General features: G+C 37.8%; 2 protein-coding genes across 3 annotated transcripts in view; one reads left to right on the forward strand and one right to left on the reverse strand.

Moving 5' to 3' along the window:
- The window catches only part of SESN1 (sestrin 1), a 136,536-nt gene extending 130,717 nt beyond the window's left edge, over positions 1–5,819 (forward strand). For both annotated transcript variants that reach the window (XM_069077085.1, XM_069077087.1), the window contains exons 8-10: positions 2,378–2,568; positions 3,673–3,817; positions 4,692–5,819. In XM_069077085.1, the coding sequence (XP_068933186.1) occupies positions 2,378–2,568; positions 3,673–3,817; positions 4,692–4,778 (423 nt within the window). In that variant the 3' untranslated portion in view covers positions 4,779–5,819. The remainder of the gene's footprint in view (positions 1–2,377; positions 2,569–3,672; positions 3,818–4,691) is intronic.
- A 145-nt stretch (positions 5,820–5,964) lies between these two features.
- ARMC2 (armadillo repeat containing 2) overlaps positions 5,965–13,869 on the reverse strand; it is a 177,749-nt gene continuing 169,844 nt past the window's right edge. The window contains exon 18 of the mRNA XM_069077084.1: positions 5,965–9,394. Within this exon, the coding sequence (XP_068933185.1) occupies positions 9,237–9,394 (158 nt within the window). The 3' untranslated portion in view covers positions 5,965–9,236. The remainder of the gene's footprint in view (positions 9,395–13,869) is intronic.

The following is a 13,869-nucleotide window of genomic DNA, read 5'->3' on the forward strand; positions in this document are numbered from 1 at the left end:
AGATAGATAGATAGATAGATAGATAGATAGATAGATAGATAGATAGACAGACAGACAGACCTAGATAAGTCTATATATATCCTTACCTACGTGTACATATAGATCAATATTGAGGGGTTAGGGGTAGGTGCAGGCATATGCTACACACACTATGTATAATCAGTAAATGCAAGATAATTTGAAAAGAGTTTTCATAATTGGGGGGATAAAGCAAAGAAATCTAATCAGAGGTTGCACCTCATTGTGGCATCGAAAAGCCAGGGATTCCAGGAGGGAGAGGTGAGGAGGATATGCATTATTCCAGACATGGGAGGTAGCTTAAACCTTAAAAGCACAGAGATGGGAGGTTGAATGTCAAGTTGGGGGAAGAAAAATTTGGCTAGTTTGGCTAGAACATGAGAGTATTGGAAGGGGAATGATGCAGAATAAATTTGGAGAGGGAGGACCAAAGAATGCTTCATAAATTGTCACATTTCTTGTTCAGTTACAGGATCAATGAAAGTTGTCGAGTCTTTCAACAGTGATTTAGAATTGAGTTTTAAATGAATTTATTAAATATCCTAGGTTTAGATTTTTCATTAGTTCAAGTGGATTTTCTTGTCCTCTCACCTTTCTTTTAGAAGGTGGCATTTTATCCTATGTCATTCAGTCAGCCAAGTTTTTATTGAGCATTGATGATCTCTAGCATTTTGGTTAGTTCAGTCGAGGATACAGAAGAAGGATAAGACACAGTTTCCCCACCCCTTTGGGGAGCAGAGGTTGCTTAGTGGGAGATGACTCTTGCACAGGAAGTTCGAGACCAGTATAAGACGACTCTGTGGCCAAGTTGCCAAGTGTTGTTGTAGTAGTCCAGGCGATGGAGATGGGGAGGATTTAGATAGCCACAAAGAAGAATGAACAAAATGAGAACCTGCCTGGAGGAGAGAATTAGCCTTCTGGGGATAAGGAGGTCAGGTAGAAAAATGAGACTGTATGGAGAATAGATTTTAACTGAAGCAAAAAGTCCCTGTTGAGTAGCTGTGAGAAACCAGAGTAGAGCCACATTAAGCAGGGCTCTAGGTGGTAAGCCGAGGACTTTCGATTGATACAGCAAGCAGGAGACGGTATAGATTCTTATACATGATAAAAGAGGAGTTTGGGGAGAATTAGGCTGCTTTTCTGATGCCTCATTTTGATTAAGAAGTGAGCATGAGGGGCGGCCAGGTAGCACAGCGAGTAAGAGCACCAGCTCCAGTGTCGGGATGACCTGGGGATCAAATCCGGGCTCAGACACTTAGCACCCACCCAGAAACACCTGGCCGTGTAACCTTGAGCAAGTTATTAACCCTGATTGCTTTAAAAAAAAAAAGTGAGCATGAGTTCTCAAAGCTACACCATCAGAATACAAGCTCTGGCAGTTTCTGCCAGGCTAAGAAATCTTCAGGTATAGTCCTGACAAGGGCAGCTAGGAGGTACACTGGATAGAGTGCTTCACCTGGAGTCATGAAGACCTGAGTTCAAATCTGGCTTCAGACACTTAATAACTGTGTGACCCTTGGCAAGGCACTCAACCCTGTTGGCCTCAATTTCCTCTTATGTCAAATGAGCTGGAGGAGGAAATGGCAAATCACTCCAGTATCTTTGCCAAGAAAACCCCAAATAGAGTCATGAAGAGTAGGATGTGACTGAACAACAATAATATTCCTGACAATACTGAGAGTGTAGGGCAGCTAGGTAGCAGAGAGTGCTCTCTAATGACCAACCTAGTTAAGTTAAAAGAAAGAAAGACTGATCAATAGAAGATGAATTCTTTGGCCTTGGCAGCCCATGACTCGACGGCAGTGGGAGTGTGGAGATTAGATGCAGAAACACCAGTTAGTAGATGTTTAGAGAAATTTCAGTGTAATACCATGAGAACCAAGATTTGGGTGGTGGTAGGAAAAATAAAGAGGGATGGAGTGAGTCAGAGACATTATATGAAGGATTTGACAATAAATCAAATATAGGGGACAGAAAGAGACAACTTAAAGGTTCCTGGTCTGGGAGAGTGGAGCTCTGAAAGGAAATTAGGAACGATAGCTCGTTTTAATGCATATAATGATTCTCAGTTCAGTCTGCAACATGTTGATTTTTAGGCTGAGATACAATATAGAATTCTAATGGGAGAGGTCCAGTGGATATTTGGAAACAAGATACTGCCTTACAAATGAAAGATCAGAGCTAGATACGGGAATTTCAAAATCAGCTACATAAAGACAATTGGATTTGACTGATGATTTTATTAATAACACTGTGTTCTGATTTAAGCTGGTAATGTAAAACTAGAATCATAGAGTTTGTAATTTTCTTGTCCAAATTCTCATCTTTCATATCATGAATTTTCTTCTGCTGTATATAGGACTATTGCTGGGAAGACCATGGTTACTCTTTGGTTAATCGTCTTTATCCAGATGTGGGACAGTTGATTGATGAAAAATTTCACATTGCTTACAATCTGACATATAATACAATGGCAATGCATAAAGATGTAGATACATCAATGCTGAGGCGTGCAATTTGGAACTATATTCACTGCATGTTTGGAATAAGGTTAGTCTCTTAAAATGTTTTTCATTTTTAAAAAGAAAGTTGTTACCACTTGGCCTGTCCTTCTAAGTTGCCTTAAATACCTCTTTTCACAGTATTTTTAACCCATATTTAAATATAAGGTTATATATTCTTTAAATGTCATTGATCTAAATGCCTCTTAAAATAAGATTTTCTCTTGAGTTTTATTGAAAGTCATCTGGGTGTCTTAATGTATTTCATATTTAAACTATGGTACTTCATAGAAGTAAAAAATTACTTTCTACAGATTAACATCTATCTTAGAGGAAATGAGATTATAACAATACAATGGTTACAGTCATTATTCAAGTGAAAATAAGTTTTCCCAGTAATAAATTATACCTTTATAGTATAAAGTAGTGTCACCACTTTTAACATATATTTGGCTTCTTCTGAGCCCCTTTGATTGCATGTACAGTAGTAGCTATCCCAACCCCTTAAGTTGGGATCAAGCCATCCATTAGAATAAAATTTATCAGAATTTTATCAGAATAAAATCTATCAAAACCCTACTCTGATCCATCATCAAAGGATGATTTGTTAATGGTGCACAGTCAAGAACAAACTCTGTCAGGTCCTATTAACTAGAAAGATTTGTAGTATGTGCCATGTGTTTTCTGTGTCCATAGTCTGAGAACTCCAGGCAGAGCAAGGCAGGAACAAGGACCAGATAAGAGTTTCAGCTTCTGAGAGGGGAAGACCCCAGGCAAAATTTCCAAATAAGTGAAGATTATTTTCTTTGGTGCCTTTGATTTTTGTGCTGTTTGTGCTTCCTGGTACTCCTTCTTTACCCCAGGAGGTCAGGTCCCATGCCATCTACTCGCTGTCATAGAAGCTTACAGAAAATATAGCCCTCCACCCAAGCCTGCCTTAAGCCTGTTGTGTCCAGTGTTCCAAAATTGTTTTTCCTCTCTGCTACTCACAAATAAAAATTCTTGTAGTGGCAAGAAAGCCATAGCAATATAATTTTTTTTTTAAGGGTAAACACAAACACTTTAGCACAATGCCTTGCACATAGGTACTTAATGTTAATAGAGTGACCTTCTCCATTGTACATTCAATTCCCTTTTTTTCCATTTGAAACAGATATGACGACTATGATTATGGAGAAATTAATCAGCTTTTGGATCGTAGCTTTAAAGTTTATATCAAAACTGTAGTCTGCACTCCTGAGAAGGCCACAAAAAGAATGTATGATAGCTTCTGGAGGCAATTCAAGCACTCTGAGAAGGTACATGTGCATTTTATCTTGTTCTATTGATAGATTCTAAATTATTTTCACTTAGCAATGTATCTCAGGGCCTTAAGACTCTCTAGTACTGGGGTGGCTAGGTGGCGCAGTGAATATAGCACCGGCCCTGGAGTCAGGAGGACCTGGGTTCAAATCTGGCCTTAGACACTTAACACAAAAACTAGCCGTGCAACCTTGGGCAAGTTACTTAAACCCAGTTGCCCTCCAAAAAAAAATAAAATGTCTTCAAAAAAAAAAGACTCTCTAGTACTTCTCACCCTTCTACCTAACCAAAAGAAAAGGTAACAGGGGTGCTAGCACAGGTCCTCCTCAGGAGAGAGCAGTTTAGGGCCAGACAATGGTTCAAGGGTGACGGCAGTGGATTGGACAGGTTGTGGCCTGCTTAGGAGAGATGACCACAGAACTAGAGATAGAAGGGTGAGGGGTTGGGGCCAGTGTGATTTTAGCTTAGGAGGCAGGAGGAATATTAGTGTAAAATAACCTTTACTTTTGGGGAAGTACGCAGGAATAGAGATGGGGCAGGGGTGGGGATCCTGCCACTCTTGAAATTGTAGATGGTGTTTTGATAAAGCAGCGTATAGTTGCAGCCAAAGATATGTTAAATCTCTAGATATTTTATTAAACACAAACTGAAGTTCAGAAAAGAATACTAGTCATAGCTTTTAAAATTTGTTTTCTAGGAGAATAATACCATGTTTCATTTCGTAGCCTGGGCTTAACTTCAGTTAAGCATCATTGTGTTCACTTATATACTTCATATAGTGTGTGTGTGTGTGTGTGTGTGTGTGTGTGTATATACTTCATAAGTATCCAGATATCCAAGACCTTAATGTGGTTTTTCTTTCATATTCAGGTTCATGTTAATTTGCTTCTTATAGAAGCTCGGATGCAAGCTGAACTACTTTATGCTCTGAGAGCCATTACCCGCTATATGACCTGATGTCTTTACTCAGTTCAAAAAGTTGATGGAATGATCAGAAGATGGTGTCTACAAGGGGGGTAGGAATGGAGCCCCAGGACCAATGGTCGATCCAGCATTCACACCTCCATTGTGCCATGATTCCTTTAGTTTCTGCTCTCTCACTGTGGGAAAACTACTGTGGGCATGAGTGGGCAGTGCTTGGCTCCTCCTTCAAGGTTAGAGCTGTGAAAAGGGGGCTGCCGTTCACAGGCTTCTGCTTTATTACAGTGTAAGAAGCTGTGTGACTCTCCAGATCCCATTGCTTTTCTGATAAGATAACCAAGAGTTGGAGCATGTAACAATGGGGTAATGACTAAAGCTTAGTGATGCAAAAGGAATTTTAGAAGGTTTTGGTGCTGCTCTTCCTGCCAGTAGAAAGAAATGGACTGGCTGCCCCAGTTAAGCTATTAGAAATACAGTGAACACTGCTACTGTCTGAGCCTCTGTCATTGGTGAGGTTTAAAAACAAAACTTGCATATGGGTTCATTTTGAATTTAAAATTTAAAAACCTACAATGACCGTTTTGAAAGCTAACAGTTAATTTTCTTCACTGTCGTTTGCTTTTGAAAATACTATATAGGACAAGTTTTATTTTAAACATTTAGTTACTGTATGACACCAGTTATGCTGGCCTTCCTAAGAAGAGTGAGGCCTTCACTGTGCAATCTTCCAGGAAAAGAGCATAAGCCACAAGCACTGCCGACAGCCCCATGACAGGTTTCTCCGGGTAGTTTCTGACACTGGCGGCCAGGCAGTCATCGTGCTGGAGTTGTGTGTCTAGCACCCGGACGTGAGCAGTTCTAGGGGCATTACACTCATAGCCCCCACATTGACACTGTACAGCTACTTAGATAATAAAGCTGTAAGACATGTAGTATGGTAAAACAAATTTCAATTACAAAAAAAATGCTAACTGGTTTGGAGAATGTATTGAGAACTTTGTATTATGGAAGCGTGAACTGCTTTTAAGTCTGTCAGTATTATTGGTCTTTTTAAATAAAGGATAATTTTTTTCTCCATTTTTATCTCACTTTATTCATTTGTTCAACAGAAATGTATCAAATGCCCATGGTGTGCCAGAGCACTTTGCTAGGGAAAGATACAAAGTTAAGACAGTCCCTGCTCTTTTGGAGCTTACAGTCTAATACCAAGATGAGACACAAACACATAACTTATTATATACATAATATTACATAAGTGCATCAGTGAGTTGCAAAACAAAGTGCTCTAAGTCTAAAGAGAATGATTGTGGACTTTAAAGGAAGGGCAGGTATGCAATAGGCAAAAAGGAATGGGAGGGCCAGGGAATTGGAGCCCATCTGAGCTGGTACTATATTGAGGATTTTGAATGCCAGGCAAAGGAGTTTGAGAACTACTTGGTAGACAATGGGCACTGACTTTTATTTTTCACATTTCATTTCCTTAAAACCATTGTTTTGAGTCTTTCAATATTCATATGGTAAACAAGATTACTGTTTCAGTGGTACCATGCACATCTCCGCTAAACAGCCAGTTGCAGATGAATTTTTCCTCTCTGATTGATAGTGGTTAACCAGGCCTGGAATAAAAAGCTGCAGCCATTCTAGTGAAATCAGAGATGTGTGCACCTTTATGATGATGTCAAAATTCTTTCTTTGGGAATAATTCTTGGGTTGTCTGAAATGAACCTTCACTTGCAATATATTTTTAAAAGCTAAAAATAAAACTGTTAGGAACAAAAATAAAGCCAACATCAATCAGATCTGTACAAGAGAGTTGAATTTCAATTATATTGTAGCCCTCAACTATTTTCATGTTCAGAGAGTGCCCATATAGGAGCGCAGCATATAATCTAGGGCAGATGTCCATGCCCTTTGTGAAGTTTACAGGAAAGTACATTGATGACGCAAAATGTTAAAAAAAAAATTTGCAGGCACGTTATCAGAGAATTTGGTTTTCAGATTTAAGTGTAGAGGTCATCCTTTTACATTTATCAGCAGAAAGATCCCTTGTTTCCAGGTAAGCCTATTTTCAGCAGCCCTGCCCATTTAGCCCTCCTTAAATTGGCTACTTGGCTACTGCAAGTAAAATATCTGTGGTGAGACAAACTAGTTTTTTTCCGCCAGTTTTTATATTCCCTGCCTCATGTCCCTCACCCCAAAAGAATTACTAGTGAAGAGTTGGGACATTTTGGGGCCTTAGTTTATGCAACAAAAGAACACAAGACTAAATAATGGAGGGTCAACTGCTATAACCTTTGTCCACTTTGCTTTAAGCAATTTATTTGAAAATATGATTTAATATCTGAATTTCTCTTTCTTACCATTAATTTCAAACATGTATTCATTACCTGAAGAGCATATGCAATATGAAATTTTAAAAAGAACTATCACAGGTGCTTCCTGTTACACAGTAATATAGTTTTCCCCAAACTAAACAAAGGATTTCTAATGTTACTGTAATCATCAGACAAAACTAGGAAAGGGAAAAATGGCTTTCAACCCTAGCGAATATTCTATACACAGAAAAGGTTTTTCTCCCAAGGTAATCATGGAAAGACAATTTCTGAGGTTTTTCAGGAAAAGAGATAAGAAGAATCTTAATTTTCCATTTGTCACAAGGCCAAAGCCAGGTGAGTGACTAAATTAAACTTTTCAGTTTAACCTGAGCCAATCATTAAATTCTAAGGGTATTTAATTTTTCCAGTTGTTTAGACATTACAGGAAGATTCCTAAAAATAATCAATCTGGTAAATAGAAATGCTTTCCTGCATCATCATGGTACCTGTCAAAGTTTGCCTACACATGACACAAGGGAAAAGGGTCAATAGAGGGCAAAAATTGACTCTTCCCACTTGGTATTTTTTTCTTACTGTGTTTCTCAAGCCTGGCCCAATACTTGTGTGAATTTAATAGTTTTTCCCTTGAGATTTATGAACCTAGGAAGATATTCTTAGCAGTAAAATAATGATTACGTAAAAAGATCAGATATGACCATTTGGGGGAAAAAAAAGTCTGCAAATTGTGTGCCGTTTTAAGAGTTCCCCTTTGTTAAAGGAGACTTCCTCATGTGAAGACTCTGCAGTGTTTTAGAAGGGACAAACTCAAACTCTGACCAAATTATTCTACTAGAGTACAGTAATGCTCAAAACCAGATATCTGTGTTATAATGAGTAGAATGTCGGAGTTATAGAGCTGGAGAGATCTTAAAAATAATCTAGTCTAACCTCCCCCCACCATAAACACACATAGCCTTTTTTTAAAACAGATGATGAAGCTAAGATCCAGAGGATAACATGATTTGTTCAACTTCACCCAGATTATTGGTAGAGCCATGGCTGCCTCCTCAGGTTAAGCACAGACTAAATATTCTTCTATTAATTTAAGTTCCAATATAAGACCAATATACTTCCAAAACTTCATAGTCCCTTTCCACACTCCACAAAAGCACATTCAGTCCCTCCCTGGGATCCAGTTTGGTATCTTATCTAGAGGAACCTTGAAGCTTGGGTTCCTTCTAATAGGCTTCATGTTCCAGTTTAGTCTAAGGGAGCATATCTCCATACAAACCTGAGTTTGTCAACCAGGCCACTGCCCTGGTGATTTGTTAGGGATAGGCAGGATTGTGGATGAAATCACTAATAAAAGAAAGCTAGAATCAAACTTCATTTTCAAAGCAGTTTCATAAAAATGACTTTTCCTCTTTCTAGGACCTTTTTGTGACTAGTATTTTAAAGAGGGATAAATATTACTTGGTGGTTTTTCTGTTTTTAGCATTTAGCAGAAGAGCAAACCCCCTACTTCACACAAAGTAGCATGTGAGCAAACAAAGTAACCAAAACGAAAGGCAGTTGGCTTTGTTCACCTAGCCCCATTATGGATGTTCAATGCTTTGGACAGGGCAGTAGCAAATCCAAAGCCTCATTTCTTTATGGGCCTTGCTTTAACCCTAACATTATCATCCCTCCCCCCAAAAAGCCACTGTATCAGAAAATGGATTCACAGAAGATAAAGTGTGAATTAGCTAACTTGTTCATTTTAAAATGTATTGCCATTTTAGTACTACATTCAGATTTAAAAGGTTTCGTCTACAATGCACATCTCATTTAGTAATGAACAAATTAAAGAATTTAGATTCCAGAATGTGTACTGTAGAAGAATTTTGAAAGACTGAAACTATTAAATCTTTAATAGAAGAAAGAATCATGCATTAGAAAAATAATGAAAGTATTTTATCTTAAATTTCTTAGAGGAGAAAGTTTATAACCATTTACATTCATTTTTTATACTTTATTGATTACAGTGGGAACTGCTCATTACATTTGTCTACTCTCAAAAAATCAGTACCTGAGGATAAATGAATTGTTCCATATTTATTCATGAAAAAGTGTTTGAATTTATTACTTTTACCTTGAATTCATCTTTATATTGTTAATCACCTACCAGACTTTTGCCATATTAAAAAGAAGGAATAGGTAGAGGTTCAAGGAAGGTGTGATGGCTCTGAATACGTTTAAGAAGTTGCTGTGCCACAGGCTTGAATTCTGTTTCCCAATAAAGTTTGTGATAGTCTCTTAAGTCTCTGTCAAAACTATAATCCAATGCTAGCTCTTCATCTGCAAACAGAAAAAAAGTAGAAGTCATGACAAGTTCCTGTCGAATTATTACTTGCTTTGGGAATCTAAAACAATCATGTATTGCTTTTGTATAGGTTTTCATTTTTGGAGTCAAAAATCAAGAACTGACTATCCCCCTTCTTCTCCTACCTGCTTCTGACGTTTACTTCCAAAAAGCTCCTGGCAAAAATGAGACTTTGAGGGCCTCAATGCATATCCCTCACTTACCAAATCACATGATATTAAGATCCTGCTGATATCCATAGAGGCTAAGGTTTATAAAGCACTTTGGATACATGATCTTATTCAATCCTTACAACTCAACCAGATAGGTAAATCATTAGAGAAGGAAATGGCCAACCACTCCAGTATCTTTGCCAAGAAAACCCCAAATGGGGTGAGGAAGAGTCAGACAGGACTGAAAAGCAACTTAACAACCCACTAACGAGCATCATTATCTTGGGCTACCACATGCATTATTATCTTGGACTTCACTGATGAGCAAAGAGTCTCAAAGAGGGTAAGAGACTTGGTGATATGACCAGGAATGTGGGCAGGGATCTCCTGACTAACAGATCCAACATGCATTCTACACTCCCACACTGCTTCTTAAATTTCCTCAGTACAGAACATTGTCCCTTTACAGACAGAGAATCCTTCAGGAGAAACTGCTCAAATTTGAATTCTATGAAACCAGACCCTTCCTGGGTTGTACCTGGTAAGACTTCAACACAAAGACATAAGGCTTCTATTGACTGAATTTCGCTGACTAAAATTCTGGGGTGGGATTGTGATAAAATCGAATCCACATATTATACAGAAAAATAACCATTTTTAAAGTGCCCACATATACCTCTGCTTATTTATTCCAGGATCAAGGAATGCTGAAAGCTTAAAACACTCAAGTAGTAATGAAAAAATAAATGTGATTACTCAGACAAGGTATCTGGAACATTTCTCTGCCTGCTTTCCAGACTAGCATTTCCACCTGCTTAAATGAAGCGTCTTCTCTCCATTTTTGAAGACTTGAGAAAAAATTCTTTAAATTTTTTTTTAATTTTCATTTCCTGATGGAGTGACTTGAAATCAATATAATAAAGCTTGGCTAATGTAGGCTAGGTAGCTCTGTGGATAGAGCTCTGAGCCTGGAGTCAGGAAGACCTGAGTTCAAATGGCCTCAGACATATTAGCTGTGTGACCCTTGATTCTTATTATTAAATCACTTCACTCTGCTTGCCTCAGTTTCTTCATCTGTAAAATGAGCTGGATAAGGAAATGGCAAGCCACTCCAGTATCTATGCCAAGAAAACCCCATTGACAGTATGATCCAAAGAATCACAAAACGATCAAGTGAACAGCAATAAAGTATTCAGCCTTTTTTGATTTTTATTTCCTTTTTTTTGTCTTTTTGGAGGGGGGGGAAGGCAGGACATTTAGGGTTGAGTGACTTGCCTAAGGTCACATAGCTAGTAAGTGTTAAGTGTCTGAGGCCAGATTTGAACTCAGGTCCTCCTGATTCCAGGGCTGGTACTCTATTCACTGCACCACCTAAACTGCCCCATAATCCAGTCTTAATAAAATGTCAAATTCCTTTTGTCCTCCTTTCTGCCCATCTAAATTATATCTCTCCTTTGGGACCTTCTTCTGGCCAATACTAATCTCTTTCTCCTTTGAATTCCTACTGCACCAATTTCCTACTGTTCAAAACCTTAAATGTTCTCTAATTGTCACATATATTAATTCTGTCTCTTTCCTGGAGGATATAAGAAGCAATTTGTCTTTCCACACATCACATCACTTTTTAAAAAGCATTGACAGCCTTGGCTTTCATGATTTGTCTTCTGAAGTATATGTGTAAATGGGTTTAAAAGTCAAAATGCATTTTCTCATAGAAATAACACTAAATGGTACTTGGACTTTTTTGGCCAGCTCATTTAACACAATTTATTTCAAATACAATAATGTATTAGTAATCAGTACTACAGAAACTAACCAAATATAAAAAATGTTATGTGTGAAACAATGAAACATTGCTAATGGAAAATGTATTCAGTCCCTAATTTGGAATGCCAATAATGCATGCCCCCACCTCCATCTTTAAATTCCAGGTTAACTAAAGTGGGCTGAGAGGTGGGGTGGAGTAGAGGCTGAGAAAGAAAGGAAGGGATTTGGTTGCTTGCTTTGGGGAATGAGGGTAAGGAGCTATCAGCTCAGGGTCTCCTGCCAGTGTAAATCCTTGGGATACTTCAGCATGGCCTGAAGAGTCATCCACCTTAGACTTCACAAGGCAAAGCAATTTCAAATATTCCTAAGGACTTTGGAGAATTGGGTTTTCATTTAACCAAAGGCAACAAGAAACATCACTTCTTCTTGCCCTGAAATACTGAAGATAAGAAAAAGTAACCAGACCTCTATTAACATAATAACTTTAAACATTGACATCCAGTGACATACAGACTGCTAGATTTTTGTTGTTGTTCAGTCGTATCCGAATATTTGTGATATTGTAGACCATACTGTCCATGGGGTTTTCTTGGCAAAGATCCTGGAGTGGCTTGCCATGTCCTTCTCCAATGAAAGAAACTAAAAATTTGTTGACCACTCAAATGGCTCACTCTGGCTTTCTTTAAAAAACATTATTAGAAGATGAAGTAGGCAGCCAATATTAAATGACATTATACAAGAATCTCTAAAAATGACTACAGATCAGTATTCTCTTCAGAATCAGCTCTCTTCAGTGTAATCAGATCTTCAATGATTTAGAATCAAGGGCAAAGTAAATACTAAATTTAAAGAAAGATTAAAGACCAGAAGACAATGATGGGACTACAGAAGGTCTAATTTGATTATGTTTGAATAAGCCGTCAACTCTGAAAAATGGGAAATGGAAACATGTAAAGACATTTATTTTATCACTATTTCTAAGATAAATTTAGCCAACACAAAAATAGTTACAATAAGGAAGCTGAAACAGTCTAAAAGTCATCTCAGCAAATACACAGGCAGGCATACAGATATCTAATCTCCTTGTCAAGCAGGGAGACATGATAAAAAAAAGGATCACATCAATCTGGAATAGAAATTATGTAAAACATGATGGAAGAGAATTAAAGGTAAATAGCAGTATCACCTCATAAAATGGGGGAGAGAACCCGAAGAAAAAAAGAGCCTGTAGAGAGACTGATGTGAGATCCACCTAAGCCAGATGTTCCTGCAAGCATTTACAGATGAAATCAGGTAAAAAAAAAATGTGAAATTTAAAAGGACTACCAGCTTTTCCTTATATTTCTCCTTCTTCTCCACCATTCTACATTTCAAAATCATTAACATGTCATTCCTTATTCTCTCCCTTGCTAATCTCTGGAAAGAAAAACGCCAGTTCTTATCAAGGCCAACCACCCTACCTGTGTCCCTGATCTCCCTATCCCCTCCCATCTCCTCTGGCAGCTTTTCTCTTCAATCACTACACTTACTCATCCACCATCTTTAATATCACTATTTCTACCAACTCCTGCCAACAAAAATATCTAAATTTCTTCCATCTTCAATAAAACTATACCTTTATGTTATCCTTCTATATTTCTCCTTTTCAGTACCAAATTCCTTCAAAAACCTATATTCACTGCCTCTACCCACTCACATCCCATTCATGTCTTTTTTTTCCCTTGTATTCTGAATTGAAACACCAAATAAAATGAGTACTTAATGTGTATGGGAGAATGCTAGACATGAAACTACAAATCTGTATTTTGTATAGTGTGCTTTCCTTTTTAAGCAAATTACAAATTTAAAATGTAAAAGCTGTCCTGTTTATTTGTGATTGCTCCTGACTTTCCTTCTAGTCTTTTTTTTCCTTTGCTTATAAGTGATAGAGGAAAAGTCCTGTCCCTATTATCCCTCTTTCTATGGCCTCTCTTCCTTTTTCCTCCAACTACAAAGCAGAAAGAAAAACAACAGCCCCAAAATATTCATGGTCAAGGTCAATTCTTACACTGGCCAGATTCAAAAACATATGTCTCACTCTGCATCTTGAGTCTATCTCCTTATCAGAGATGAGTGTGTGCTCTAGTATCAGTTCTCTGGAATCATGGTTGCTCACTACATCAGTACAAGTTCTTAAGTCTTTAAAAGTTGTTTGTCTTTACAATGTTGTTTTTATAAACTGTTCTCCAGGTTCTGGCCACTTTACTCGGCATCAGATCATATAATTCTTCCTAGGTTTCTCTGAAACCATCCTGTTCATCATTTATTACAGTGTAATATTCCATTACTCTTGTGTATCATAATTTGTTTAGCCATTACCCAATTTATAAGACAACTCCTTAATTTCCGATTTTGCCACTACAAAAAGAGCTATTATATTTTTGTAATCATGGATCCTTTTTCTCTTCCTCTAATCTTGTTGGGGCACAGGTCTGGTAATAATAGTACTTCTGGGTTAAAGAACATGCACAGTATGGTAATTTGGGGGCAAA

The sequence above is a fragment of the Petaurus breviceps genome, unplaced genomic scaffold (assembly GCF_028583685.1).
Source record: "Petaurus breviceps papuanus isolate PSGF00001 unplaced genomic scaffold, PetGlider_PUasm1.0 90977, whole genome shotgun sequence".
Classification (NCBI taxonomy): Eukaryota; Metazoa; Chordata; class Mammalia; order Diprotodontia; family Petauridae; genus Petaurus; species Petaurus breviceps.